Genomic DNA, 26,950 nt, shown 5'->3' on the forward strand with positions numbered 1-26,950 from the left:
AGTTAAGACATAAAGTTTATATTGTCTTTGAGGAGGCAAGATTAACAACAGATAATTCAAGATAGTATTTAAATAACTGCTGAATTGTGTATAGAATAAAAATTGTGGAAGAAGGGAGATAAATGATGTCTAGGGAAGGCAGGAAAACTACAGGCCTAGATTATTACAGGGAAAGTGAAATGAAGGTACCTAAATAAATACTTAGCTAACTGACATGGATTCCGATTGAAAAATCTTTTAAACCCAGGAAACAAATATTTATTCTTTGTAAAGCAAAATCTTTAGCCCATGGTTTCTTCATCTGGGACAAAAAAGATGCTGTTTGGTAATGAGTTTATATATTTGCTTGTGAATTAATATGTGTACTTCCAGCGTATGGTTTAGGATGAGTAGTGCTGTGTTTGTGGCCTTAGAGAGTCTATGCTTGTATGTTAAAGCTCATGGAATGAATACTTTCATTTATACTAGGAGAGGTTGGGAGGAGGGAGAGAGAAAAGGAAAATTCAGGTTGATTCAATTCAATAAAAATGTGTTAACATTTGAAAGTAGAGCCCCTGGAAGGTCTCAGTTCCTTTCCTCTCCTATGCAGTTGGTTAAACTTGAAATAGAATAGAAATAGAATCTTGGAGTTGAAAGAGATCTTAGTGAATCTCCCACCTAACGTAGGGATTCCCTTTGCAATATCCTTGATGAATAGAGTATCACCTAGCCTCTGGTCAAATGCTTCCAGGGATGGGAAATTTACTACCTTAAATGGAATTTCATTTCATTCTTGTGAGAAAGTTTTTCCTTGCATCTAGCTAAAACTTAGTTTCCTGGGTTTTAACCCATTGCTAGAGCTACACTGAAGAAGTCAAATGCCTCTTGTATCCAACAATTCTTTAAATATTTAATAACCCATGTGTCTCTTTCCCCAAAGGTATTTTATTTTCTAGGCTAAACATCACCAGTTTCTTCATTCCTTATTTGACGTGATTTCTAGAACCTTTGCCATTTCAGTCATGATCCTCTGGACATGTTCCAGTTTCTTAATATCCCTCTTGCCTGAAATAGAACTCAGTATTTCAGATGTAGTCTGATTGGTGCAGAATCCTCTCCATGGATCATGAGGTTAGAGCTAAAAGGGAATTTAGGGATGATTTAATCTGATTCTCTCATTTTGTAGATGAGGGAAATAAGGCCCAGTTTAAGACATTTGCCCAAGTGGTTGGTGAAAAGTGGGACTGGGATTCATAGCTAAGTTGTCTGATTCAAAAGTCCACTACAGCACCATTTATCAAAGGTTTGACTATATGATTCCTATGATCCCTTCTAATGCTAAATCCTATGATGGATCCTATAATCTAGAACCCGGACCTCCAAGTGCTCTTCTTTCAAACATTAAGAAATTTCAGTTGAATTGAATCGAATGGAATTTTCCCTTTCTCCCTCCTCGTAATCCTTTCTAGTATCAAGGAAAGCATTCCTCACATGAACTTTTAGCATACAAGCACAGTCTCTCAAACACCTCAAATACATTACTACTTACCCAAAGCTGGATGAACAATTACAGCAACCTTTAATGGTCTAAAACAGCACTAAGACTTTTGGGGCACTATGTATTTCTAGTAATGCAATGGGAGATTTCAGTAACTTATTTGGAGGAGGAGGAGGGCGTCTTTATCACTTTCTTGACTTTTATTACATTTCAGGTTCACTTAAAAACATACAAAACATTTTATTGATGCTTTTATATCACAATCATTTATTACCCCGATCCTCCACTGAACCCTTTCTTATAAAAAAGAGAGGTGTTGGTGTTATTGAGTCAAGTTTGATTCTTCATGACCCCATTCAGGGTTTTCTTGGCAAAGATACTGGAGTGATTTGCCATTTCCTTATCCAGCTCGTTTTACAGATGAGGAAACTGAGGCAAACAGGGTTAAGTGACTTGCCCAGGCTCAGGAAGCTAATAAGTATCTGGGGAGGGATTTGAACTCAGGAATTCGAATATTCCTGACCCCAGGCACAGCATTCTGTCCACTTCATCACCTAGCTGCCCTTAAAAAAAGAGAGACAATTAAACAAAAACATCCAATACAGAAACCTTGTCTGGCAATGTACATAACGTTATGTCCAAATAGTCCCCCACCTCTACTTCATAAAGGAAGAGGTGTATTCTAAGTCTTTTACACTTGAAACCCCAGGACAACTGCAATGTCTTGCAGGTTGATCTCCTTCCCTCAAGTATCTCCCCACTGCACTCTATCCTCCACTCAGCTGTCAAATTGATCCTTCTAAAGCATAGGGCTGACCAAGTTACCCCTACCTCACCCCATTCAATAAATTCCTGTGGCTCCCTATCACTTCCAGGATCCAAATACAAAATCTTCCACTAGGCTACTAAAATCCTTCATAACCTGGCCGCTTTTTACCTTTCCAGTCTTCTTTTTAAAATTTGTTTATTTATTATTTATTTTTTAAAAATACTTTTATTTATTTATTAATTTTTATTTTTTTCTTTCCAGTCTTCTTAACATTATACTCTGAGACTCTGATTCAGGAACACTGGGTTCCTTGCTGTTCCTTTCACAGGACACTTGCTCTTCTGGCTCTGTGCAATTTCAATGGCCATCCCTCATATCTGGAATACTTTTCCTCTTCCTCTTTGCCTTCTGGCCACCTTGGCTTTCCTTATATCCCACCTAAAATCTTACCTTTTACAAGAATCTGTTCTGATCCCCTTTATGCTAATGCCTTCCCTTGGCTGATCACCTCCAATTTATCCTTTATATATTTTGTTTGTGCATAATTGTGTGTATGTTGTCTCCTCTATTAGACTGGGAATTCCTTGTGAGATCAGAGACTGTATTTTTTTTTGTTTTGTCCCATCTTGTCTTTCTTTGTATCCCCAATATTTAGCACAGTCCTTGGCTAATAGTAGGTGCTTAATAAATGCTGTTGATGACTTGATTTGGCTTGACTTTTTCAGGAACTAATACTAAGCCAGGTCTCCCACCCCTTGTACTTGTATAGGTGACTTTTTGGAACTAAAAGTAGAACTTTATATTTACTGCTATTAAATTTCACCTTGCTAGCTTGGAATCAGTATTCCAGTCTATGAGACCTTTTTGAATCCTAACTCTTCTACTTAACATATTAGCTAGGCCTTCAGCTCTGTGGTGACCACAAATATGATAAAAGTGACTTATGACTTCCTCCAAGCCTGATAAAAACTGTCAGCTCTGAGCCAAGAACAGAGGCTCTGCTTCCTTTCTTTTTTCTGCAGTTATCTGAATTCCCTGCATCTGTAAGGCCTAGTTTTAAGTCTTGTGTCCTCTGGGAAGCCTTCTCTGATCATCCCCAGCCCACAGAGCAATCTTTAACTTTTATATCCCTCATTGCCACTGATTCACTGCATTGTATTGTGAGCTTGCCACCCCAATGAGATTCTAAACTCCTTAAGGGCTGAGAGTGGATTTTCTCCATTTCAGTATTCTACCCGGTACCAAGCAAAGTACCTTACACGCAGGAAGCACTCAGTAAATCCATACCAGAGAGAGGTGCCATTTATAGTTAGGTAAATAATAGTTAAGGCATAGTAGAAAATGGCTGGGAAATCTTAAACTAAGTTTGGGGAAACTCCTGATGGGACACACTCATTGGCAGTGAATCAGTTGTCCGAGGAGCCTCTCTTTAGAGGGCTTGCGCATCCTTTTCACAATCTGCATTCTCTTCAGGACCCTCCTAGCAAGAAGATTTGTTCTGATTCATGCTCAGAACTAACTGGGCATCAGCAGAGAAGGGGTGGCTGTCCATGATTGGAATAGCAGATGATCTTGGTCCCAAGCAGGGGTGTCCGCTACATTTCTGTACTTGGAGAACAACTTTCCCTCTGGCAGACAGAGCCTCCCAGACTGAGGGCCGCTTATTCCTCACGACCCTCGCTGGTCCCAGAGCCCTGGAGCTTAGCTCAGCAGGAGCAGCACAAGTGGGGCGTGCCCCCACCCCGCCCCCACAGCAGCAGTCTGTCCAGCCCCTCCAGCTGGCTGAGCCCATCCTAACAGCTTCCTCCAGCCATTGGTCCTTCCAGGGAGGAGGCGGGACCCGGGGCCCTATAATATTCAGGCTTAGCGTTCAGTAGGGGAGGGAGTAGTCGGTTGACTGACTCATTCTGTGGCTCCCGTCCCCGGAGAAGTCAAAACACAAACAGGCTTGAAGAGCTTGCAGAGTCAGCCCAGCGGGGCCGCAGCGCACAAGCCCGGGCAAGAGCTGCCCTCTGAGCTCTGGTAGATAGCATGAAGGGCCCCAGCCTCCTCCAGACACTTTGGAGACTCTTATTCTCCCTGTCTGTGGTCTTAGCTGTCTCTGGTGAGTCGGATTCTTCTCTTCTAACCTTCCCTCTGTAATCTGAAATGTTCTCAACTTCGGGACAATTTGGAGACTCTTAAGGAAAACAGTTGTTACTTGGGAAGTCGGGGGTGGGCTGAGGGTGGGGCACTTGGCTGTTGATCTCTTATCCCAGCTGCTTTTTAGCGAGGACTGTTCCCCCAGACACCTCCCTTCACCACCATATCTTATCCAGAGAGGACCGAGGGCTTTATGCAGTGCGGTGGCCCTGGCTTTTCTTTCCTAGTCTGATTTTTTTTTCCTAATGAAAAGTGATGTGCCATGTATGGTCCTTTCCAATTTATATTTCTCAAGAGAAGAGTGACTCAGACTGTGTATATATCATTTCTACCCCAAGGTTTTCCATCTCCCCCATCCAGAACTCAGGACAGAGATGGGTCTGTTGTGATATGGGCGTGTCAAGCAGGGCATGATCCAGGGACTTGACAGAGCAAGGGGTGAAGCCCGGGGTGGGGGGGCTGGATCCTGAGCTGGGACTCTAGAAAAAGAGTGAACCTGGATGAGAGGCTTGCTTAGAGGAAGCTCACATTCTGATTTGCTTCCTGGATGATCTTGGGCAGCCCGTCTCTCTTTTCAGAGCCTCATCAGCTTCCACTGAGAAAAGGGTAAGTAATAGTCTGGTCCCAGCACTGCTGAGCAGACTTAGAAGGTGTGTGAGTGAGGTGCCTTTTCCTGCTCTTTTTTGTGCTGCACCGTATGTGGTTGGACTTGGTTGGTAGAGATCAACCCACTGTTTGGGAAAGGTGTGCATGGGGAGGTGAGGAAATGGAGAGCTGGAGGAAGAAGGGGAAAAGGGAGATTGGAGTTCCAGTCACCAGCCTAGACATTCCTTTTCGAGTAAAATGGTGATGGGATAGCTAGATAATGATAATAAGGGATCTAAAATTTGCACTGTATTTTACACACATTTTCTCATTTGATCAACCCTGTGAAGGAGAGTCCTATTTATCACTCCCATTTTACTGATGAGGAACTCGAGTCTGAGAAATTGTAACTGGCCCAGTATGCCAACCACACAGTTAGTAAATGGCTAAGGCAAGAATAAAACTCAGGACTTCCTGACTCCAAGACTCTAGCCCAATATGTCCAGCTGCTTCCCTGTGAGATAGGAGGGAGCTGAGTCTGGCTTCAGGCCAGCCTCGTCTAAGTTGTGGGAAGGTCTCCTGCTTTAGTCTGGTCCCCAGGGCCTAGAGAATAGTGGCATAAGGGAAGTGTGGGATGTTCCAATACTTGTGAACAATTTCTTAGGAAGGATTTGGGCTGGGGGAGGGGGAGGGGAGGAAGTCCTAGACTCAAATTTTTGGTCTTCTCTGGTAGTCCCCCAGTGAAGGTAACATCTGAATTGAGGAGCCCTTTTTAACCTACCACCTATTCTCCTCTGATTAATTTGGGATGAATATGTGACCTGAAAAAATAAACCAAAAAGTCCAGAATGTCTGTGACTGACCTTGAGCTAAATATTTAAAGTATGTTCATAGATTCAAGACCCAGAAAGGAAGCTTAGAGATCATCTAATCTAATTTTCTCATTTTATAAACAAGGTATATAGAAATGAGTTGACTTGTCTAAGGTCATACAGCTAGTTAGTGAGGTTTCATTGCCATGAAGAGGAGAGATGAAAAATCCGGACCAATGTGATTCATTCCTGTAGTTTCACAGGTCAGGAGAAAGAGCTATAGAATGCCTCTCTTCCTCTTTGCTAGGGAAGGCAAGAACCTTTAGTTCTCCTGCCTGGAAGAAAGAGGCCCAATCAAATGCATTCTTTATTTCCTTCTCAGCTATATGGTTCAGGTGTACCTGAAACTTTTCTCTTTCACTTTCATTACCTTACTAGTAAATGCCTTTGCCCTGGGACTAAGGTATTTGAGGAGCACTTGGAATTGGTTTGGCCACACTGCCTTGGTATAAACTGTGAGGCTGTCTGTGGTCACCATACTAGTCTCTTTATACTCTAGCCCGTCTGCCACAGACTCAACCCTCTGGAGGGTCAGGAAATGGGATTAACCTGCTATTTAAAGAACAATGACTAATAGCTTGTTAAGAGTTGACTTAAGTTCAGTGCCCCGTAAATTGGAGCTGGCAAAGTTTATTCCTCCTCTATTCTTCTCGCTTCACAGACCGGGCATTCTTTCTGGGACCCTTGAAAATATGGAAGATCCCATCAACCTTGGATGGAGTGAATTTGGAAACTGGGCTTGTAAAATTGTAGAATGTCAGAGCTAAAAGGGTCCTTAAAAATCATCTAGTCCAAATTGTACCTTTTATAGCTGAAGAAACTCAGATCTAGAGAGGAGAAGAGCCTGGTCAAGCCATTGAGCAAATTGAGGTTTCTTATTGCTAACTCACTGTTTTGAATCCAGCTCCAACCTGAAATTTGTCCAGCTCCTCTAGCTAAATTCATGTGAGCGGCCTCAAAGCAATACTTTATGAGTTTATGACATGTTAAAAAACAGTTATCAAGTAACTCTTTACCTGGTCCACACCTTGAGCTATTAACTTGTAGGCGCAGAGCAAAGGGGAAGACTGGTGATATTGGGCTTTTGGGAATCCCAGTATACAGGAAATAGATTTCATGGAGGGTCTTGTTTCAAAACCACTGCTCAGGAAGTTGTCTCTAACAGCTCATTTTCATTCCAGGTGAGGATTGTGATCCCAGCCTGTGTCTGAATGGAGGTACTTGTCTGAATGGAAGCGAGAGTTCCACTTTCTACTGCCTCTGCCCTGATGGATTCACTGGGCAGAACTGCAACGAGACTGAGCAAGGTATGCTGGCAGGGGTTGATTGGCTGAGTTTTTCCTGAATTCAGACTCAAGTTTTGAGAATTCTAGAGAGCAGGGCAACTCCCTCAGATGCCACTGGCATACTACCATTAGATTGTAAGCTACTTGAGGGCACAGGTAGTCTTTTGACTCTGTATCCCTAGAGCATAGCATGGTTGGTGCCTGCATGTAATAGGTACTTAATAAATGTAGATTGATTGATTTTTGAGCCAGGCTTACTACCCAAATAGTGAAAACTAGTTGGAGAAGGAAGGGAAGTGGCATTTTTAACCTCTGTTTGTTGTAGCTGCTTCATTGAATTGACAAATTCCTTCCCTTAAGCCATGTTAACATAAACCCTGCTGACTTCATCTAACTCCCAACCAGGCCTTTTTTTTTTCTCTAGTGGGCTGGGGGACGAATTAGTCCTATTTTCTGGGCCAGGTGCTAAGATACTTGTGGGGGTGGTGTAGGATCTTCTTAGGAAAAGTGCTTTTATTTCTATTATTTCTTCAGTCCTTTGACTGTTCCCAGATTTCACCTGATCTTTGGGTCTCTCCTGGTTTCTCTTTTAGGGCCCTGCACCCCCAATCCCTGCCAAAACAATGGCCAGTGCCGAGTGGTGACTGAGTCTCGGCGAGGAGATGTCTTTGCCCAGTATGTCTGTGACTGTCCTGAAGGATATGAGGGCCCTCATTGCCAGAGAGCAAGCAGTTCCAGTGAGTGCCATCAGGGCTGTTGGCAGGGGAGTGGGAAGGAACAAAGGGTATCCTTATGTTTTGGGTAATAGTGATGATGCTCGTCCCTGCACAGGGTGGACTCTGGGTAAATCTTCAGGGGGATGGCAGGGGCTTGATTACATTTAATCAGAGGCTGGTAGTAGCAGAGATAGGGGTCATATTAATAAGGTTTTTTATAAAGTGTTTGCTATGTGCCAGGCGCTATGCTAAGTACTGGGGATATAAAAAAAGGCAAAAATAGGCTTTGCCCTCAAGCAGCTTCCAGTCTAATGGAGGAAGGCAACATGTAAACAGCTATGTACAGTTACAGATTAAATTAGAGGTAATCTCAGAGGGAAGGTGCTAGTATTGGGGGGATGGGGTGGGGTAGAATTTGGGCTGAGTGTTGAAAGAATCCAGGGAAGCCAGGATGCAGAGAAGAGATGGGGAGGCAGTCACAGTGATGCTGTTCAGATATTTTAAAGGCTTTCCCTGGACCTGGTTAATTTACCCGTACTTTGGGAGGCTTGGTAGTTGAGTTTCTTTAGTTAACCAGGTTTCCCATTCAATTAAATCTTTTCTCTTTGAGGTAACTCTCCCATAGGCTTGTTCTCTGTCTCTAGGCAGCAGGCCAATTCCTGTACCCAGGTGAGTTGCCGTGGAGACACATGAGATCATTGGAAGCTCTGTATAGGTCTCTTCTAGAAAGAAATGAGGTTAATGTAGCCTAAGGCCAAAGCATCAGGATTAGGGTTAATTCTCTTGAACTTTTCCATTGGAGACAAGAATGAAAACAAATGCTAAACCTTGCTGGGTCCAAGGGGACCATAAATCAAAGTTCGAGGCTTGGGGCCCAGAGTAGGAAGTTGTGACATCCTTGTCATGGGAACATGATAAGGGGAGAAGAAGACTGGGGAAGGCAGGCTGCAATTAAAATTTCTAGATATTCTATCTATGAATTTATCACATGCTTACATACCTTTTCCCATCTTTGATAGTGTTGGGATAAATAGTAGTCCTGTCTTTGACTATGGTCAGACCCTGCTGATGAGAACAGTTATCTCCATAGCCTACCTTCTCTCTCACCTTAGTAAAAATATTCCCACTTTAAAATCTTGCAACCTTAGCCCAGGGATTCCTTCTGCCTGACTTCAGAGCTGGCTGATTGACAAGATGTCACATAGAGCCCAGAATATACCTTGGATTCCTTTCTTTGTGGGGGTTGGAGAGATACCTCTAGCCTTCCATAGACCAGTATCTCCTTAGCATCTCCAAGGAAAGAAACCCTCTTCAACAGGATGATTATATAGAGAAAGCAATCTGGAAAACTCCATTATCCTTCCTGTGGGGAGAAGGAATGCTGTGGAACATTGATCAGGAGCTGAAGCTTCTCTATTCTGACTTAGTACAAGATACAGGGTAGTCCTGGAAACTCTTACAGAAGAAAATTTCACCAAATATATTTTTTTTTGCCAGAGGCTATTTACTGAGGCCAAGAAGGGGTCCTGTATTCAAAGACCTAGGTTCAAATCTTGCCTCTGCTACCTACTGTCCATGTGGCCTGGATTTGGAGACCTGAATTCAAATCATGCCACTGCTACTTATTGGTTATGTGACCTTTGGCAAGTCACTTAACCTCTGGCCCTCAGTTGTCAAATGTGACTTAAACTGAATGACCTCTAAGGTTCCATCATTTCTAAATCCTGTGATTCTATTCAGGATGTCAGTTCTGATTACCATTGTCTCTTCCCCTGAGGAAGATGTGACAGCAGAATATAACCTCTGCTGGGAGTACCTGGTGGTGTATCCCTATTCATGAAAATCCCTATTCATTCCCTGGGTCTCTCTGGGGACTTCCCAGAGGAAGTGGTTTTGGACAAACCACTTAGAGGTGGTAGACAGAGAGCCAGCTACACAGGCCATGACTTGAAGGTCCCAGAGGAGGCTCCTCAGCACTCCTCCTTTCTCCTTACCCTCCCTCCTTTTTCTGTTGTGCATTTTTTGGGGGGTAGACTAATGCATGAAGGCATGTACGGCTGTGTTCCTCTAGGGCCTTCCGTGAAAACTCTAGGCATTCTTTCTCGACAACTAGGGAGGCAAAAATAGTACCATGGAAAGAATGCTAGATTTGGAAGCAGAGGATGTGGGTTCAAATCTTAGCTCTGATATTTATGACTTCTGTGACATTGGGAAAGTCCTTCATCCTCTCTGAGCCCCCAGTTCCTCATATGGAAAATAAGGGAGTTGGGCTAAGTAACCTCCTCTAAGTCCCTTCTGGCTCTAAATCTACAATCCTATGAACCACAAACATCCAGGGTCTAATTAGGCAACTGTTTAGGATACAATGAAATATATATTTAAGATAGCATCTTTTAAAAAGTTACAGATTTTTAATTCCAAGAGCTATTCTATCCCATAACTCTTATTCCCACTTATAAGTGATGAGGCATTTCCAAGGCACTGTAGATCTATATAGTGGGCCTTGAGGTTTATTTTGGGAATCAAAGTTCCTATGTTAGCTTTGAACCTATCTCACCTTTGGGGGTATAGAACAGAGAATATCCCACTAATATCCTTCCCAGTGTTCATTCGGTTTGTTCTAATCTAGGTGAAACCTACCATGGAAGCTTCTAAAGGATTGAAAGAGAACAAAACTACTGTCAGCCACTTTTAATGGAAAATGATAACTGTAAATTTGTTTTAAAAATATTTGATGTTAAATAGTCATGGATGTCTAATGAACCTAAACCCTCTGTTTTTCAAAGCTCCCAGTTATCAACCAGGGTTAACTTGGATTCTCAAAATGTGGGAAAGCCAACAGGTTGGACTCCAAAAGCGTGTTTCTAATCAGTGGAGGGGGCAGCTAGGTGGTGCAGTGGATAGAGTTCTGGGCCTAGAAACAGGAAGCCTTGTCTTCCTGAGTTCAATCTGCCTTAGATACTTACTAGCTGTGTGACCCTAGGCAAGTCACTTCACCCTGTTTGCCTCAGTTTCCTCATCTGTAAAATGAGCTGGAGAAGGAAATGGCAAACCACTCTATTATCTCGGCCAAGAAAACCCCGAACGTGGTCACGAAGAGTCAGACCCAACTGAACAACAAATCAATGGAGGAGGACCCCTCTGTGGTAGGAAGTAGAGCTGAGTCAATTCTGTTCTCTTCCCCCAACCCATCTATTCCTGAGCAGTGAATGAATGCAACATACAGCCTTGCAAGAACGGTGGCACCTGCTTTGACCAGGAAGAAGGCTACATCTGCAAGTGTCCTTTCCCGTTCATGGGAAGGTCTTGCCAGTCCCGTAAGTGCTTGACTGGCATTGATCTCTTTTGTCCCAGTTATTTTTCCTGTCCTACAGCCTCAAACCCTTCTTTATCTTGAAGGAAGAATTAGGTGGGCGTCTGTGAGCCTGGGGCCTAGAAAAGAGTCTAAATTCAACTAGAATAGGAGTGTGGGGGTTGGGTGATGGTGAATAAACTGAGTTAAAATTATAAGTATCTTCTTTTTCTCAATGTTTTCTCCTCTTTTTGTCCTTCACAGCCCCCTCCCATTGTTTTCCTAATATTATGCTTCCCTCTTGGAATGCCTTCTCCTTAGCTCTCCTGACCAGGAAGACACTGTCACTGTCTTTCACCTCAGATTTATACTACCTCCTCAAGGCCTCAGGGAGGCCACATCTAATTAGTTCCACCCAACACTGATTGGTTAGGCCTATTTATTTGGGGTCCTGTTCCTATTTGTAAATTAATTTGCACTATTTTATATGTTTTTATTTTGTTTCACATATGTGTGTGTGTGTGTGTGTGTGTGTGTGTGTGTATGTGTATCATCTCCCTTGATTATATTATATATTCTTTGAGAGTAGGGCAGGGAAAATGTTTCATGTTCCTGGTACATCGTCCCATTCATCTCCTTAGTGTTGACTGTTTGTTTTTTTCTCACCCCAGCTTGCAATATGCCACTAGGCATGGAGGGAGGTGCCATTGCTGATTTCCAGATTTCAGCCTCATCTGTACATTACAGCTTTCTGGGGATGCAGCGTTGGGGGCCAGAGTTGGCCCGGCTCAACGCTAAAGGGATTGTCAATGCCTGGACTGCCAGCAACTATGACAAGAATCCCTGGATACAGGTGCTGGGGAATACCAGGGGCCCCTGGGTAGCCATTAGCTGGGCATGGGGACCCATGAGGGAAAGGAGTTTGGAGGTAGCATTCATGAATCAACATGATAAAAGTGGAAGTCAGGAGTTTTTTGTTTTTTGTTTTTTTGTCAATCCTCCCTGCACATTTAGGGGACTATTAATAGATGTTTCTGCCTTGGGAGTCTAGGCCAGGAGTTACCTACTTTCTACAAGTTAAGGGAAGTGTATGCATAATGAATTTAAGAAACATTTATTAAGCATCTAATGTGTACCAAGCGCTAAGCTGTATGTATGTATGTATGTATCTGGTGATACATGGATGAAAAAGGACCTAGCGCATGCTTTCAGAGATCTTGCAATCTAATTTGGTGAAGGGGGAGAGTCGGAATAAGACATATTTACAAAGAATTTCGATAGTAGGCAGAATATAGGTAAAAGAGAGATCCAAAATGTGCTTTTAGAAATAGGAGGAAGAAGAAATTTTAGGGGTGTGTGTGGTAGAATCAGAGAGGACTTCACAGAGGTGACACCTGAGTTTGGCCTTGAAACAAAAGGAAGGAGTTTTAGTAGAATAGGAGAGTCCACTCCAGGTCTAGAACATTAAGAGCAAAGGTGTTAATATGAGAGAATGCTGGACAACAAGGGGGATGGAAAATAGTTCAATTTGACTAGAATGTAGAAAACATCAAAGGGAATAATGTGAAATAAGGCAGAAAATGTAGATTGGGGCCAGATTGTGGAGAGCTTTGAATGTCAGGAAAAGGAATTTCTACTTTATAGGATTATGGCTTAAGAGAGCAGCAGGGCCAAGGAAGAAAGTGTTTTGTTTTGTCTTATTTAGGCTGAGCATGTATATAAACTTTATGGGAAGAAGTCAGTGCAGAGGAAGAGATTAAAGATGCATGTGATAGGAGCAACTGATAAAACCATATTGTCAGAGTTACTGGAAGGGCTAGGATCTAGAATAAGCCATTTTGACTAGTACAAATACCCAAATTAACGACAAAGGACATAGGAAGGAAGACACTATCTGTATCCAGAGAAAGAACTAATAAATAGAAGTATGTATAGAATGATTTTAAAGACATACACACCCACATATACACATATTTGTGTCTAATATAAGCCATCTCTAGGGTGGGGTGGGAGAAGGAAAAAAAAGAAGGGAAAAAAAGAAATTCACATAATAACATTATTATATATTTAAAAGGAATAGCAAGTTGTACATTATAGATTTGCAATCATCTTTTTATTATATAATGTTATAGAAATGCTTGTTTTATTCCATAAATTAAAAATAAAATAAATACAGTTTTTAAAAAAGGATACAAAAAGAGAGCTACTTCTTCCTGAGATTAGAGGGAAGGAAAAGAGTTTGTATGAGATGCAGAGAGATGTTGGGGTTAGTGTTCTATTTGATTCACCAAACATTAAAGAAACGACTGTGTTCAAGGCATTATTCTGTCCTAATGATACAAGGACAAAAATGAAACAATGCCTTCTTCCAAGTAGCTCCTGCTTCTGGGGGGAAATAACTGTTATACAGATGAGTAAATGTAAGATATTTTGAAAAGGGAGAGCACTAGCTTGGGAAAACAGGAACCTTCATGGCAGAGATGATTGAGGAAGAGAAGAATTCTGAGAGGAAGAGATGCTGATGAGATATTTTCTAGTCTGGAGGGACAGCGTATGCAAAATGCACAGAGATGAAAGATGGAATGTTGACTTTGGGGAAATGGCTAGCAATTCAGTATGGCTGGAACATAGCATGTGTGCAAGTGTGTCCCATGAAACAATCTTGGAAAGTAAGTGGCAGCCAAATTGTAGAGGACCCTAAAAACTGTGTTTATCTTTTATCCTAGAGGCAATAGGGACTCCCAGAAGACTTTTTGGGTTAGGAAGTGACATGATTAGACTGATTGTAGCTTTGGAAGATTACGGCTTTAATATTCTCAGTTAAGTAGCAGACAATGCCATCTGCTCAGAATAAAGGGTGATAGTGGTGGATCTGGGGGCTGGAGGGCTAAGATGAAGATTTGGAACACCACGATGGACAATGTGACAGTCATTAAAAGATTTCTAAAAGGATTGTGGCATATCAGTTAGAGCCTGATTGAAGCAAGATAGCAAATATTTTCATGATTTCTTCTGTTGTTGTTTAGGAGTTAAGGTAAAAGAGGTAGATTCTAAGAATGACTCAGTGTTTAGGGTTAGCAGAGTGGAAATGGTGGGGAATTCAAGTGTGGAGGAGAATGTATGATTGACCTGGCTGATAGTAAGGGAGGGAAATGAAGCCAAAAAGGGCTTGATGAATGGGCACAATAAATCAGAACCCTGGATTCTAATGCAATTGATGATTCACTTCAACACATAAAATTCAACAAACTGGTTACCCACTTTGTGTAGAGAACTGTTCTTGATGCTGGGAGAGATAAAATTCAGAAGGTAAAACTGCTGCCTTCATAAATCTCATAGTCTGGTTGAGCTTTTGAAAGCTGTCTTTATATATAACTATAAGAAAAACTAATATGAAAGTGGATTTGAGAGGGGTAGAAAAGTGCCCCTGTATGATACTGGGATCCAGTGAATGAGGAAAGATCCAGATAGACTTGGACCATTCAGAAAGCTTTGTGGAGGATAGGACATCTGAGTTGAGCTTAAAAAGGTGAGTATAAATGACATGACAGGTAGGGGAAGGAGGCTATTCATGGCCTAGGGAATGCTGAGAAAAATATGGAGGTGGGAATGAGAAAGCTGTATCCAGGGGAATAGACAATAGTTGATTTTTACTGGGTTATAGGATATGTGGGGGGAAATGATATGAGATGTGGCTAGAAAGATAGGGTGGTACCATATTGTGGAGGATCTTGAAGCCATGCAAAAGTTGGAACTTGACTCATTACCTAGTACTAGGGAGCAACTGAAGATTTTTGAGCAGAAGAGAGACATGACTAGATCTATGAATACTGAAAATTAGTCTGGCAGTGGTAAGAAGAATGGATAAAGATGGAGGAGGTGAATAGTGGAATCAAGGAGTCCTATTAGGAAGTCATGATAGTATTCCAGGCTGCTAGGTGGCACAGTGAATAGAACACTGGGCTTGGAATCAAGAAGACTCATCTTCATGAGTTTAAATCCAGCCTCAGACATTTTCTGGGTGTGTGACCCTGGGCAAGTCACCTTACCCTGTTTGCCTCAGTTTCCTCATCTATAAAATGAGCTGGAGAAGGAAATGGCAAACCATTTTAGTATCTTTGCCAAGAAAACCCCAAATGGGATCACAAGGAGTTAGACATGACTAAATAACAACAGCAATGTTCCATGTGGATAGTAATGAAAGCGTTTAGTAGGGTGGTGATAATAGGAATAGAGAGGAAAGGACAGGTGCAAGAGATATTTTAAAGTTAGACTCACCAGGACTTGGTAACTGATTGGATACGGGAAGTCTAGGAGACAGGAGAATCAAATCTAACACTAAAATTACATTAGTAGGAGATGGACTAATGGCTATGCCAGCAGCAGAAATAGTAAAGTCAGAAGAAGGAGCAGCTTTAGGGGGAAAAATAATAAGCCTTGCTTTAGACTTGTTGAGCTTCAAACTTTGTTTTGGCATTTAGAGGGAGATATACAGGAGCAGTTAGAGTGGTGGGTCTGGTACTTGGAAGAAAAGTCAAGGGCTGGAGATGTAGAAGTCGTGTGTATAAATATGATAGCTAAAGCCGGAAGAGTGAATGAGATTGTCAAAAGAGACAAGAGGGCCAACAACTGTATCTTGGAGAATTTCCTATTTTCAAGGCTCAGGAACAGGAGCTATCAAATGAGAGGAAGTAATTGGAGAAGTATAGGAAGGACCAAGAAAGTGTAGCTCTGGGGTCTGAAACTAGACTGCAAGAAATAAAGGAGAGAGTAGGTGCTAAGAGAGTTTTAGGCCTTATATATAGGGAGTTTTTTTTTTTAAGTTTAGAAGCAAAGGGAAGGAAAGATAGGATTGTATCTGGATAAGATGAAGGGTTAAGGGAAGATGATTTTAGGCATGGGGATACCTGAAAATATAGGCAGATGACTAAGAGCCAGTGGAGAGACAGAGATTGACACATGCATAACCTCTATCAGATTGCTTGCTGTCTTGGGGAGGGAGAAAAATTTGAAACTCAAAATCTTATAAAACAGAATGTTGAAAACTATCTTTACATGTAATTGGAAAAAATAAACTACTGTTTACAAAAAAAGAAAGAAAATGCATGAGAGAGAAGGAAAAATCACTGAAGTAAGGAACTTAGAGAAGGTGTAGGGGTATAAGATCAAGGGCATAGTAGACAGGAGGGAAAGAAGAGAGAATGGGTAATGATGCTGAGAAGATTTGAGAGGGCCCTCATCTCAATGTCCTCATTGAAATAGGAGGGTAAGTTATCTGCATGTGGAATACAGTTTGGGGGTTGAGGATAGAGGAAAAGATTTGGAAAAATTGCTGTGGAGATTGAGCTAGGGAGGCAATTAGAGTCCCATAGGGAGGACCCCACTGAGGTTATACCATAAATCTGTAGTGGGTAAAACCAGTTCACTATCATGATCTTTTGCCTAGCAATGCTCAGTATTCTGGAAATGGGAGCAGAGAATTTACACAATGGAGGTTATCCAGGGTTGAGTTTGAGAGTGACAGGTTGGGGGTAGGGTGTGGGGGTGGTGGTAAGGCATTCCAGGGAAGTGGTTAGTGAATCATCAAAATGATAGGCCACTGGAATAAGGCTGAATGTGGAGGCATGTGAAGCCACAGTTTGGGAGAGATTAAGAAAAAAGGGATGAGTCAGGGGACCAGTGGTCAAGGTGAGGGTAAAAAGCAAGTTTATTATGAGTTAATGGGAATGGAGGGTTAGGAGACTATGTTTGGGGTGGGGAGAGGGATTTCAGAGGTCATACTCTCGAATCTGTACCAGTTTCAAGTGATACTGAGATCTCAGGTGTAAGCCCCCATTGTGAACATCCAAGATAGAGCATAGATGGAGCTTAGGAATCCAAGGAACTATGAGTTCTAGTGTTAGAATGATCAGCAATGTGAGTGTTAAAGTCTAAGAGGATGATAGGAGAGGAATGGGGTATAGACTTTAAGCTATGTACTGAATTCACTGAAGGTCTGTAGAGGTAGCCAAGATGAAGCTTGGGGTTCACAAATGCAAGGCATTTGGGGACAAATGTCCAGTGACCTGGGAAGGGGGTCTGTAGGGAACAGGCTTCAGAGAGTAGACTTTACATAGAGAGCCTGGTAAAATGTTGCAAACTGAGGTTTTTTGAGGTGGGGTTTGGCAGAATGCGGGGAAAGTAGATCTAGGAGGCCGATATCTGAGCGGTCTGGCTCTGCTGGGGTACTTAGCCTGATTTGTATGTGTTTGCTAATGGAAGAGCTTGGTTGTGCTATTGCCTAGCTTAGTTGGGATCCCATTGCAGCAGGGGATAGCTTGAGATGCTCTGATAGGAAATAGGGTCCTGGGCAAGAAGGGCCTTCGTTGAAAACTCCCCTGAAACTCAGGATTCCCTGCTTTTCCTCAGGTGAACCTTTTGCGGAAGATGAGAATAACAGGCATCATGACACAGGGTGCCAGCCGGACAGGCAGTTCTGAATATCTGCGGACCTTCAAAGTGGGATATAGCAATGATGGGAACATTTTTGAATACATCAAGGAGCCAAACCAACTCAGGGACCAGGTAAGACACAGACTGGTGCTGGAAAGAGAGATGAGGAGGAAGAGGGACATGTTAGATTAAGGGGTGGTCATCATTGGCTGTGGGAGCAGCACACAGGACTATCAAAGCGAAGGTGATGGTTTTGAGGACCACGTTGATGAGGCATAAGCAGCTTCTGAAGGAGGAGGAGGATACAAGGTAAACAGGTGTCTAAGGTGCCAGTCAGTAGTGGGTGTATGGGGTTCAAATGTTTTTTAGGGCACATCTTGAAGATGCTCCCTATTCTATTCCCACGGAAACTACTTTCAAGTATTTTCAATGTATATGTTATTACCTTAAGCTTCTTGAGGACAGGGATTGTTTAACTTTTGTAATTATATCCTCAGTACTTAGAACAATGCCTGGCACATAGACACGATTACCAAATAGCATTTGGAAAGGCTCAGAAATAGCCATGGTCGACTCTGAAATGTCTTTTTGAGCTCTGCTTGCAAGCTGGGAATGAGCATCTAAGGTGCCAGAACTGTTGGAATGATTGACGGCTGTGTGTGGGTGTGGTATGTGTGGAAGTGTCTATAGGGATGGAGAAACTGCATGGGAGTTCTAGAAAAGTGCAAAGAACATCAGGATGAATAGTAGTATCAGGACTGTTGTGGGATCTGGACCTTAGACATGATTCACAACCAACTGGCTCCATGAAGTTTCTCTCTTAGGAACAGTCCTGTACTTCTTGCCCTACTCATTTCATTCCCATCATGCCAGGTCTTTGTGGGGAACATAGACAACAGTGGCCTGAAGACCAACATTTTTGATCCACCTTTGGTGACCCAGTTTGTGCGTATCGCTCCTGTTGTCTGCCGTAGAGCATGTACCCTCCGGTTTGAGCTTTTTGGTTGTGAAGTGGAAGGTGAGTCACTGGGGGTGGGGAGGTGGGAAGTGGGAATTGGGAAAGCAAAACATGTTAGGCTACTTCCTTTTCCCCCTAGCTGAGTAGTGCTTGAGGCCTCTAGCCTACTGGGTAGATCCTCCGTGGAGGGTTTATAGAAAGACATGAACAAGAAATGCACTGGAAAAGAAAGCATAGAGGACTGCTATTTGAATCATTGGAGGAAGTACTGTGAGACAGTTGATCCATTGACATACTGATTTCTAAGTCAGGCAGAGAGACTTTGGATGACAGGTATGGGCATGGACTCCTAGGACTCCTAGGACTACCAGTAGAATAGGCAGCTGGTGACACAGTGATTAGAGCACTAGATCCGGAGTCAGGAAGACCTGAGTTCAAATCAAATCTGACCTCAGTGACCCTGGACAAGTCACTTTACTTCTGTCTGCCTCAGTTTCCATATCTGTAAAAATGGGGATGATAATAGCACCTACCTGCCAGGGTTGTTAGGAGAATTAAATGAGATAAGATTTGTAAAGTACTTTGCAAATCTCAAAGTGCTATATAACTACAAGCTTTTATTGTTATTATGCCTGTGGGCATCTAGGTGGTGCAGTGGATGTAATGCTGGGCCTGGAGTCAGGAAGACTCATCTTTCTGAGTTCAAATCTGGCCTCAGACACTTACTAGCTGTGTGACCCTGGGCAAATCACTTAACACTATTTGCCTCAGTTTCCTCATGGGGTCCCAAAGAATAGGCCACAATTAAAACAAATGAACAACATTATACCTGTGGAGTCGTAATAAGACCTAGAGACGCTTGTCCTAAAGGTCAGGGGTATGACCTAATCCAAGGAGTTGACAGCCTACTTGATGGAATTCTAGGGCATGAGGCCAGGAATCTTGAATTGCTTTAGTTCAATTTTTTTTCCTCTTCATGGAAACAAACAGAGAGTTAACTTGCAAATGGAAATCCAGAATGCCCCCTCCAAGGACTAATGAAGATGCAGCACCTTGAACATACTTTGGTCTTCTCTTTTCCTCATATCTCTGTTCTGGCTCTCTATGATTCCATCTTCTTATGGGATTCATCTCAAAGAGCTTATATCTTTTGATACTGACCATATTGGAAATTAAAATGGACAAAATTTTAATATTTTTCTAATTACATGTAAAAAACAATTTTAACATTCATTTTTAAAAATTTTGAGTTCCAAATTCTCTCCCTCTCCCTTCCCTTCACCCTCCCTGAGATGGCAAGCAATTTGATATAGGTTATACACAAGCAATCTGATAAAATTTTAAATACTTATTATTAATTCATGAAAATGACAATAACAAATCCATTACGTTAGTAGTACATATTTTTATGAAAAATAACTTTTCCAGAACAAAAAAAATAGAAGGGTGTCATTGTTTACATATTTTTATAAATAATCTTTAATGTCTGGCTTAGTAGAAGACAAGTGTATTCTCATATTTGCTTCTGCATTCAGTCTATTGTGATATATTGTTTTGGTTGAAGTATATGGAGAAAACTTGGCTCTACACAGATAAGTAATTGGAAAAAAGAGATATTTTAATAGATAAATAATGTTTTAGTATTATTATGGAAATAGTTTTGGTCTTGAAGACCCTCTGAAAGGGTCCTGGGTTCACAGACCACACTTTGTGAAACCATGGTGTAGTCCAACCTAGTCATTTTACAAGTTAAGAAAACTGTTTTTCAGAGAGGGTAAGTGACTTACCTAGTGAATCTGTAGCATAGCAGGGAGGATAGTCTAGGCTTCTTTCTGCTATGACACTGACTTTTAAATAATTCAAGAGACATCATGGAAACCTTGGAGTGATAAGAAGTAGAAGGATTGTAGGAAAACTGTGAAGATCATTTTGCCCAGCCCTGTTGGTTTTGCGTATGAGAGAATGAGAAGAAGTTAAGTGATTTGCTTGAGGTTGCCAGAGCCAGGTTCTCTGATTCCAAATGTGCCTTCTTTCTAGAGATGAGGCTAGCTTCTGCTCTTTTTCTGTCCTCGGAGAAAGTATTGAACCCTTCAGAAGGTGATATCCTCCCAAATCCGGAGGGGACAGGTGTCAGAATAGCATAAATATTCAGGATGTTTATTTATTTGCCTTCCCTAAGTGCTGGGTTGGAAGAAGGCAACAGTAGCTGGAAAGAGTGATGGGCTGGGGGTGTTGCCTAGGGGCTGAGCATTGCTGTAGAGGTGACAATGAGCTCCTTCCATCCTCACTCAGCCTGGTTTTCTTTCTTGAGCTCGCCCCTGTGCTTGAATAAACCATTTCCCTCCCTCAGTGGCCACACTGACACCTCATGGCCACAAGTAGAACTGCAGTCTGTTCCCTGATCTGTTGGGAAGCCTTTGACTGACACTAGGCTTCTTCCTATACTGTGAAGTCATGATTGCTCTCATATTCCTCTGCTTCTTCTTGTGCCTCCTTGTCTGTGATGTATTTTTAAAAAATTTCAAATTAATTTGTTTTGAATTATCAACAATCACTTCCATAAGCTTTTGAGTTTTAAATTTTTCTCTCCCTTCCTCCCCACGACCCTCCCCAAGACAGCACACAATCTGATATAGGCTATACATATACATTCCTATTAAACTTATTTTCACATTAGTGATGTTGTAGGTAAGAATTAGAACCAATAGGAGGAACCACCAAAAAGAGGAAACAAAACACAACAGAAGGAAAAAAAATAGCAAATAGTATGCTTCGATCTGCATTCAAACTCCATAGTTCTTTCTTTGGATTTGGATAGCATTTTTTCATGTGATGTACTTTCTTGATTCTCTCTCCCACTCTCCATTCTCCTTTCCCTTTTCAGTCCTCTATTACTTATTCCTGGGTTTGAATCCTGTATCCAACAATTTCTAGCTATTTGATTTAACCTTTATGAACCTCAGTTTCTTTAATTTTTAAATGAGGATAATTAAGTTCAATAAATATCATTAAGTGCCTACTATGTGCCAGGCATTGTGCTGAGGACTAGGAAAGAAACAAACTGGAGCTCATTGAGAAGATGGCAACCAGGAGGAGAGACCATGCCAAGAACAGATCACTCGAAGAAACTAGAAATGTTGTCTAGCATAGGGAAGAATTAAGTGAAACATGATACAGCAGTCTTGGGGGAGCTGAAGGGCTAATGAGGAATTGGTCTTATTCTGCTTGGTCTCAAAGAGTTGAACTAGGGGGAGTGGGCAGAAGTTACAGTTAGGCAGAATAAGGGTAGAGTTATACAAAAGTGGAACAGACTACCATGGGAGACCATGAGTTACCCATTACTGGAAGTCTTCAAGAAGAATCTGAATGAGCTCTTGCTGAGAATGTCCTATTTTTTGTCAGGTACAGATCCCTTCTCATTCTGATATTCTTTGATTCTGAGTCTGAACTTTATTCTCTAGGTAGTAGGGAGTTATTACTGATTTTTTTCCCCCTTAAGCAAGGAGGTAATATGATCAGAGTGATATTTTAGGAAGGTCATTCTAGTAATTGTGCCTGGAACATAGTAGGCAATTAACAAATGTTTGTAGGATGAATGAATGGTAGACAGGATGGACTAAAGCAATGGCTCCCAAACTTTTTGGTTTCAGGATCCCTTTATACTCTTAAGGATTATTGAGGATCCACCTCCCCAAAGAGCTTCTGATTATGTGGGTTATATCTATCAATAGTTACCATATTAGAAGCTGAAATATCTTAGTATTATTATAAAAATAGTTATAACCTTATGGATCCCCTGAAAGGGTTTTGGTGACTACCAGGGGTCCCAAGGTCACTAGAGGAAGTGAGACTGGTTAGGGGCTACTGCAGTTGTCTGGTGTAAGGGCCAGATCTAGCGAGGTAGCAGAAGGAATGGAACAGACATGATGAACTGAAAGAGATCATGAAGGAAATAGCAGAATTTGGTGTGAGATATGGGAGTGAGGGCAGTTCATGAGTCAAAGATGTCTTTGAGGTGGTCAGCTTAGATAATAGGCTGAGAAAGAGACTTTTTGGGGAAGATATCAAGCTTTAGTTTGGAAATGCCCAAGAAACACTTGAGGATGTGGGCCCAGAGCTTTGAGAAGTTGGAGTTGGAGGTACAAATTTGGGAGTCATCATCAGGGAATCATGGTACAAATCTTTGAAGAAGATAATGAGTCAAGGGAAGAGAAGAGGACCTTCCCCTGTGCAGCTGCCTACACTTAGCCAGTGGAAGAACAACAAGGAATTAGTGAAGGAGAGAGCAGTCAGAGAGGTGGAAGGAAAACCTTTTTCCTATATAGTGCCAGGTCACAGAAGCTGAGGGAAGAGTTTCAAGAAGGTGGCGGTCAGCACTGGCGATTGCTGCAGAGGTTAAGGAGGATAAGGAGTGAGAAAAGGCCGCTGGATTTGGTGATTAGGAGATCACTGGTGGCTTTGCAAAGAGCTGTTTGTGTACAGTGGTGGACGTAGGGAAGGTTGGGAAGAAACCACATGAAGGTGTTTGGGTAAATGGGAAACCGCTAGGTTTGGCTGAGAAAATGAGGGAAATGTGATGGTACTGCTGCTGTTCCTAACTGCTCACTGCCCTTCCCTTCCCTAGAATGGGGTTGTTAATGGTCTTCTTTCTACTTTAGCCGTCCCCACCTTGGCTCTCTCTGTGCCTGCTGTCAGGTTTGTAACCATTGCACCTTTTATTCAACTTTGCAGGTTGTTCTGAGCCTCTGGGTATGAAGTCTGAGATCATCCCTGACAGTAGGATCACAGCTTCGAGTACCTTCAAGACGTTTGGCCTGGATGCTTTCAGCTGGCATCCCTATTTTGCTCGATTGGACAAACAAGGCAAATTCAATGCCTGGACCGCTCAGAGCAAGGAGGACACTGAGTGGCTGCAGGTATGTCCCGACCTTCCCTTGACTTTCTGAGTCCCCTCGTTGGACCTATCTGGAAATAATTTAACACCTTCACTATTTTCCCCAAGGAATAGGCTCCTCACTGGCTCTGTTGACCATACTCCAGTCATTGCTCCTGACTTTCAGGGGGAGTGCATTTCAGAAAAAACAAAAAGAAACACAACACAACTCCTTTTGGTTTGCTCTTTGCTACCCCCTTTCTCCTGCCTTTCCTTGCTTTTCCTTTCCTTCCCTCCCTCGTCCCCAGGAAACTGAATCTCCCTTGTATTATAGCCCTGGAGGAAGAAGGACTCCAGTCCTTTACCTTCCAATATCTCCAGGATGTGTCCTCTTTCTCCTGAATGAGAGGTAGAGCCCCGCTTCCTGGTTGCTGCTGGTGTCTCCCCCATTAGATTGTAAGCTCCTTGAGGGCAGGGACTGTCTTTTGCCCCCTTTTGTATCCTTAGCACAGTGACTGCTACATAGTGGGTACTTAATAAATGTTTGTTGATTGATTAATCGATTATTTCTAGGGTTGATCAGGTCCTATTGTTTCTGTGGCTGAGTTGAGCTAGGATAGAAGAGGAACAGTAGGGCAGGTTGGAAGGTTTTGCTGTGCCTGGCGTTATCCCCCTTTAGCAAACCCTTATTAGGTTTCCTTACCCGAGGGAAGAGGGAGAGACGTATACATGAGGACAGCCTGTTCTGCTTGGGGTTGGACGTCAAATTTAGGTACAATGGGTGGTAGTTAAAGAAAACAATTTGACTCAATAGAAGAAAGAACAAAAACCTGTCTGTTAATTCTCTTGACTTCTCTCCCTGTTCGGTCTCCTCCATTGGTTACTCTGTTAGGTTCCCACAGGGAGCCTCCTGAAGCAATTCTAAGTTTCCTCAGCCCAGGAAGCTGCTGTACCTCACCACGTAGAGGGGACCCTTTACAATGATTGTCTCATACAGGGCTTCTTCCTATGAGAGCCATTTGATCTTAAGATCATAGGAGTTAGAACTAAAAACAACAACAACCCCAAACCCTTAAATCAGTTAATTCAACGTACCTGTTTAACAGAGGAATGAAGTAATTTGCCCAAGATCACATAGGTAGTAAGTGGCCGAGCAGGATTTGAACCCAGGATGCCAGATCCCAAATCCGTTGTTTTTCCACTTGTTCTAGCAGAAAGATATGTTTGATCTTTTTTTTCCTACAGATTGACTTGGGTATCCCGAAGCGGGTGACAGGCATCATCACTCAGGGGGCCCGGGACTTTGGGAATATCCAGTATGTATCAGCATACAAAGTGGCCTATAGTAATGATACCAAATCGTGGACTGTATACAAGGACGGCCGAACGAACAGTAGCAAGGTGTGTCTTCTGGGGTCTGTGGCTTAGGAGGAAGAGGGTCAGAAAAGCTCCACTCCCAGGCACTTTCTGTAGGTCTCTCCCAGTGACCTAGAAAAACTAGAGGAGATGGAGAGGAATGGATAGAGTCCCTAGATTTGAGTTACTTGGCATGTGGAGGTGGTGATTGTGGGGTATGTGACCCAGAATAGTGATTGTTCCCTGGAGTTTGACAACTTGTTCCTTTCTAAAGGGAGGAGGAGTATGTGAGTGTGTGTGTGTGTGTGTGTGTGTGTGTGTGTGTGTGTGTGTGTGTCGGGAGTCGGGTAGGGACTCTTGCGGCATGAACTCAGGCTGCTGACTCTGGGGAGAGGGAGAAGGGATGAGTTCCTAGGCTTGTCTGTGCTATTCATCAACTACTTTTTTCTGTCTACAGATCTTTTTAGGAAACTCAGACAACAATTCCCACCAGAAGAACATATTTGAGACCCCTTTCTACTCTCAGTTTGTCCGGATCCTGCCTGTTGCCTGGCATGGGCGTATCACCTTGAGGGTGGAGCTGCTGGGCTGTAAGGAGTAGAGCCCCTCCCCTTGTGGGAGAGACTGGACCAGGCCTGAAGTGGGTGTGAGGTTTGAGGCCAGGCTTGCCTTCTTCCTCCCCCTAACCCTGTCTCCAGCCTCTGTGCCTCACTTGCCTCTGCCTGCATGTCCCATGTCTCAGCCCCTAGGAACAGGATGAGCAGCAGAGGTTCACCGCCTGATTGTAGTTGAAACCTGGGGTGGGGTGGGTGGGAGGGGCTTCAGGGCCCCCTGTTTTTCTCTGTAGGGGACAGGCTTTGCCTAGGGTGACCCTCACCCTCACGCTCACACTGCTGTGGCCCCCACAGCTGTTGCACACTGGGGACCTGGGTCCATAACCCATACATTGGGAATTATTTCAGATTTATTTAGTTTCAATCATTTTCATAAATCTTAAGAGTTCTGCATAGAGAAGTATGATTGGTATGTAAGAAGTCTGTGTTATATGTGTGGGAATGGGTAATATGTATAAGTGGGGTTTGTGTGTTATGAATTGCAGTGGAGAGTGAGTGAGAGAGAAAGAGAGAGAGAGAGAGAGAGAGAGAGAGAGTGTGTGTGTGTGTGTGTGTGTGTGTGTGTGTGTGTGTTGTGTGTGCTGTATCTGCTTTCTTTCCCCCATCTACCTTTCCCCTTCCTCTCTAAGGCTTGTTTTTAGAGGCAGAAATGTAGGGAGAATTGATGGTAGAAAGGCCCACTCTTCTCTTCAATTTCCTACTACCCTCCCTGCCTTTTCTTCCTCCAGCTGTCTAGAAAAAAAAAATAAAAAGGATCTGCAGTGACTTTCTATACTGATGACCCCTAGCAGGGGTCCTCCTCCTACCTGTCAGTTGTACACTCTGAGGCAAGAGTAACAGGAGGGGGAGGGGATCTTCCAGCAGGCTGATACTTGCCTTTATCCCTTTATCTCCTACAGACTCTCCTGTTTCCTTTCAGTCCTCTCCTTTGATACCCAGAAGAAGGGGATATTAATTAAAAAAAAAATCTCAAGAAGGAGATGGGGATGGGAGTGGAGACATTGCTATAGGGCTCAGGAAAAGGGTCTGAGAAATATCACTTGGGGCCAAAGGATTAGTCTATTACCCTAAAAAAGCTGACCGAGAGGGGTCAGATGAATGCAGGGGCTCTGATGCCTTCTCCTTACCCTCGTGATTGTAACACAGGGTGGGTAATTGCTCAAATATATTTATACTTAACAACTCATTCATTTCCTGGTACTGTGTCTCATTGGAAGTTCATAATCAGAAGCGTTCCATTGGGTCTCCCTGGTCTGCTGTGATGTGTAGGAGGGAGGGAGGAATCAGCTCCCCCATGGTTCCAGTAACCAGTTGCTTGCCCATATCCTACTGGTTTCTGCCATTTTTGTTTTTGTTTCTATGTGCTTTGCTCTTATACTCCAGGGCTGAGAGTCTCTCTGGAGCTACCCTTACCTGCCCTCCCCCAACACTCACCTGCTTATCTTGTGCCAGGCACTGTGGGCATTAACACACAAAGGCAAAAGCCATCACTGGTTCTTGGTTTCATCCGCTTATATTCTACTGGATGGGGGAGGTGGGATAGAGCAATCAGGAAGGCCTTCCAGGAGGATGTAGCAC

The 26,950-nt window shown here is 42.8% G+C and overlaps 1 protein-coding gene across 2 annotated transcripts; it reads left to right on the forward strand.

Annotated features, from left to right (window-relative positions):
• Window positions 1-4,117: 4,117 nt before the first annotated feature.
• MFGE8 (milk fat globule EGF and factor V/VIII domain containing) lies at window positions 4,118-26,558 on the forward strand. 2 transcript variants are annotated; one of them, XM_020964849.2, is made up of 10 exons: window positions 4,118-4,350; window positions 7,027-7,152; window positions 7,725-7,868; window positions 11,054-11,164; window positions 11,811-11,992; window positions 17,548-17,703; window positions 18,445-18,589; window positions 23,261-23,445; window positions 24,648-24,803; window positions 25,216-26,558. In XM_020964849.2, exons 1-10 carry the CDS (start codon window positions 4,278-4,280, stop codon window positions 25,357-25,359), a joined length of 1,422 nt encoding a protein of 473 aa, XP_020820508.1. In that variant the 5' UTR covers window positions 4,118-4,277; the 3' UTR covers window positions 25,360-26,558. The 2 variants fall into 2 exon arrangements, with proteins under 2 accessions (XP_020820508.1, XP_020820516.1); XM_020964857.2 differs by lacking the exon at window positions 11,054-11,164.
• Window positions 26,559-26,950: the final 392 nt, after the last annotated feature.

Source organism: Phascolarctos cinereus, unplaced genomic scaffold (assembly GCF_003287225.1).
Source record: "Phascolarctos cinereus isolate Bilbo 61053 unplaced genomic scaffold, phaCin_HiC Scaffold_3;HRSCAF=262, whole genome shotgun sequence".
Lineage (NCBI taxonomy): Eukaryota > Metazoa > Chordata > Mammalia > Diprotodontia > Phascolarctidae > Phascolarctos > Phascolarctos cinereus.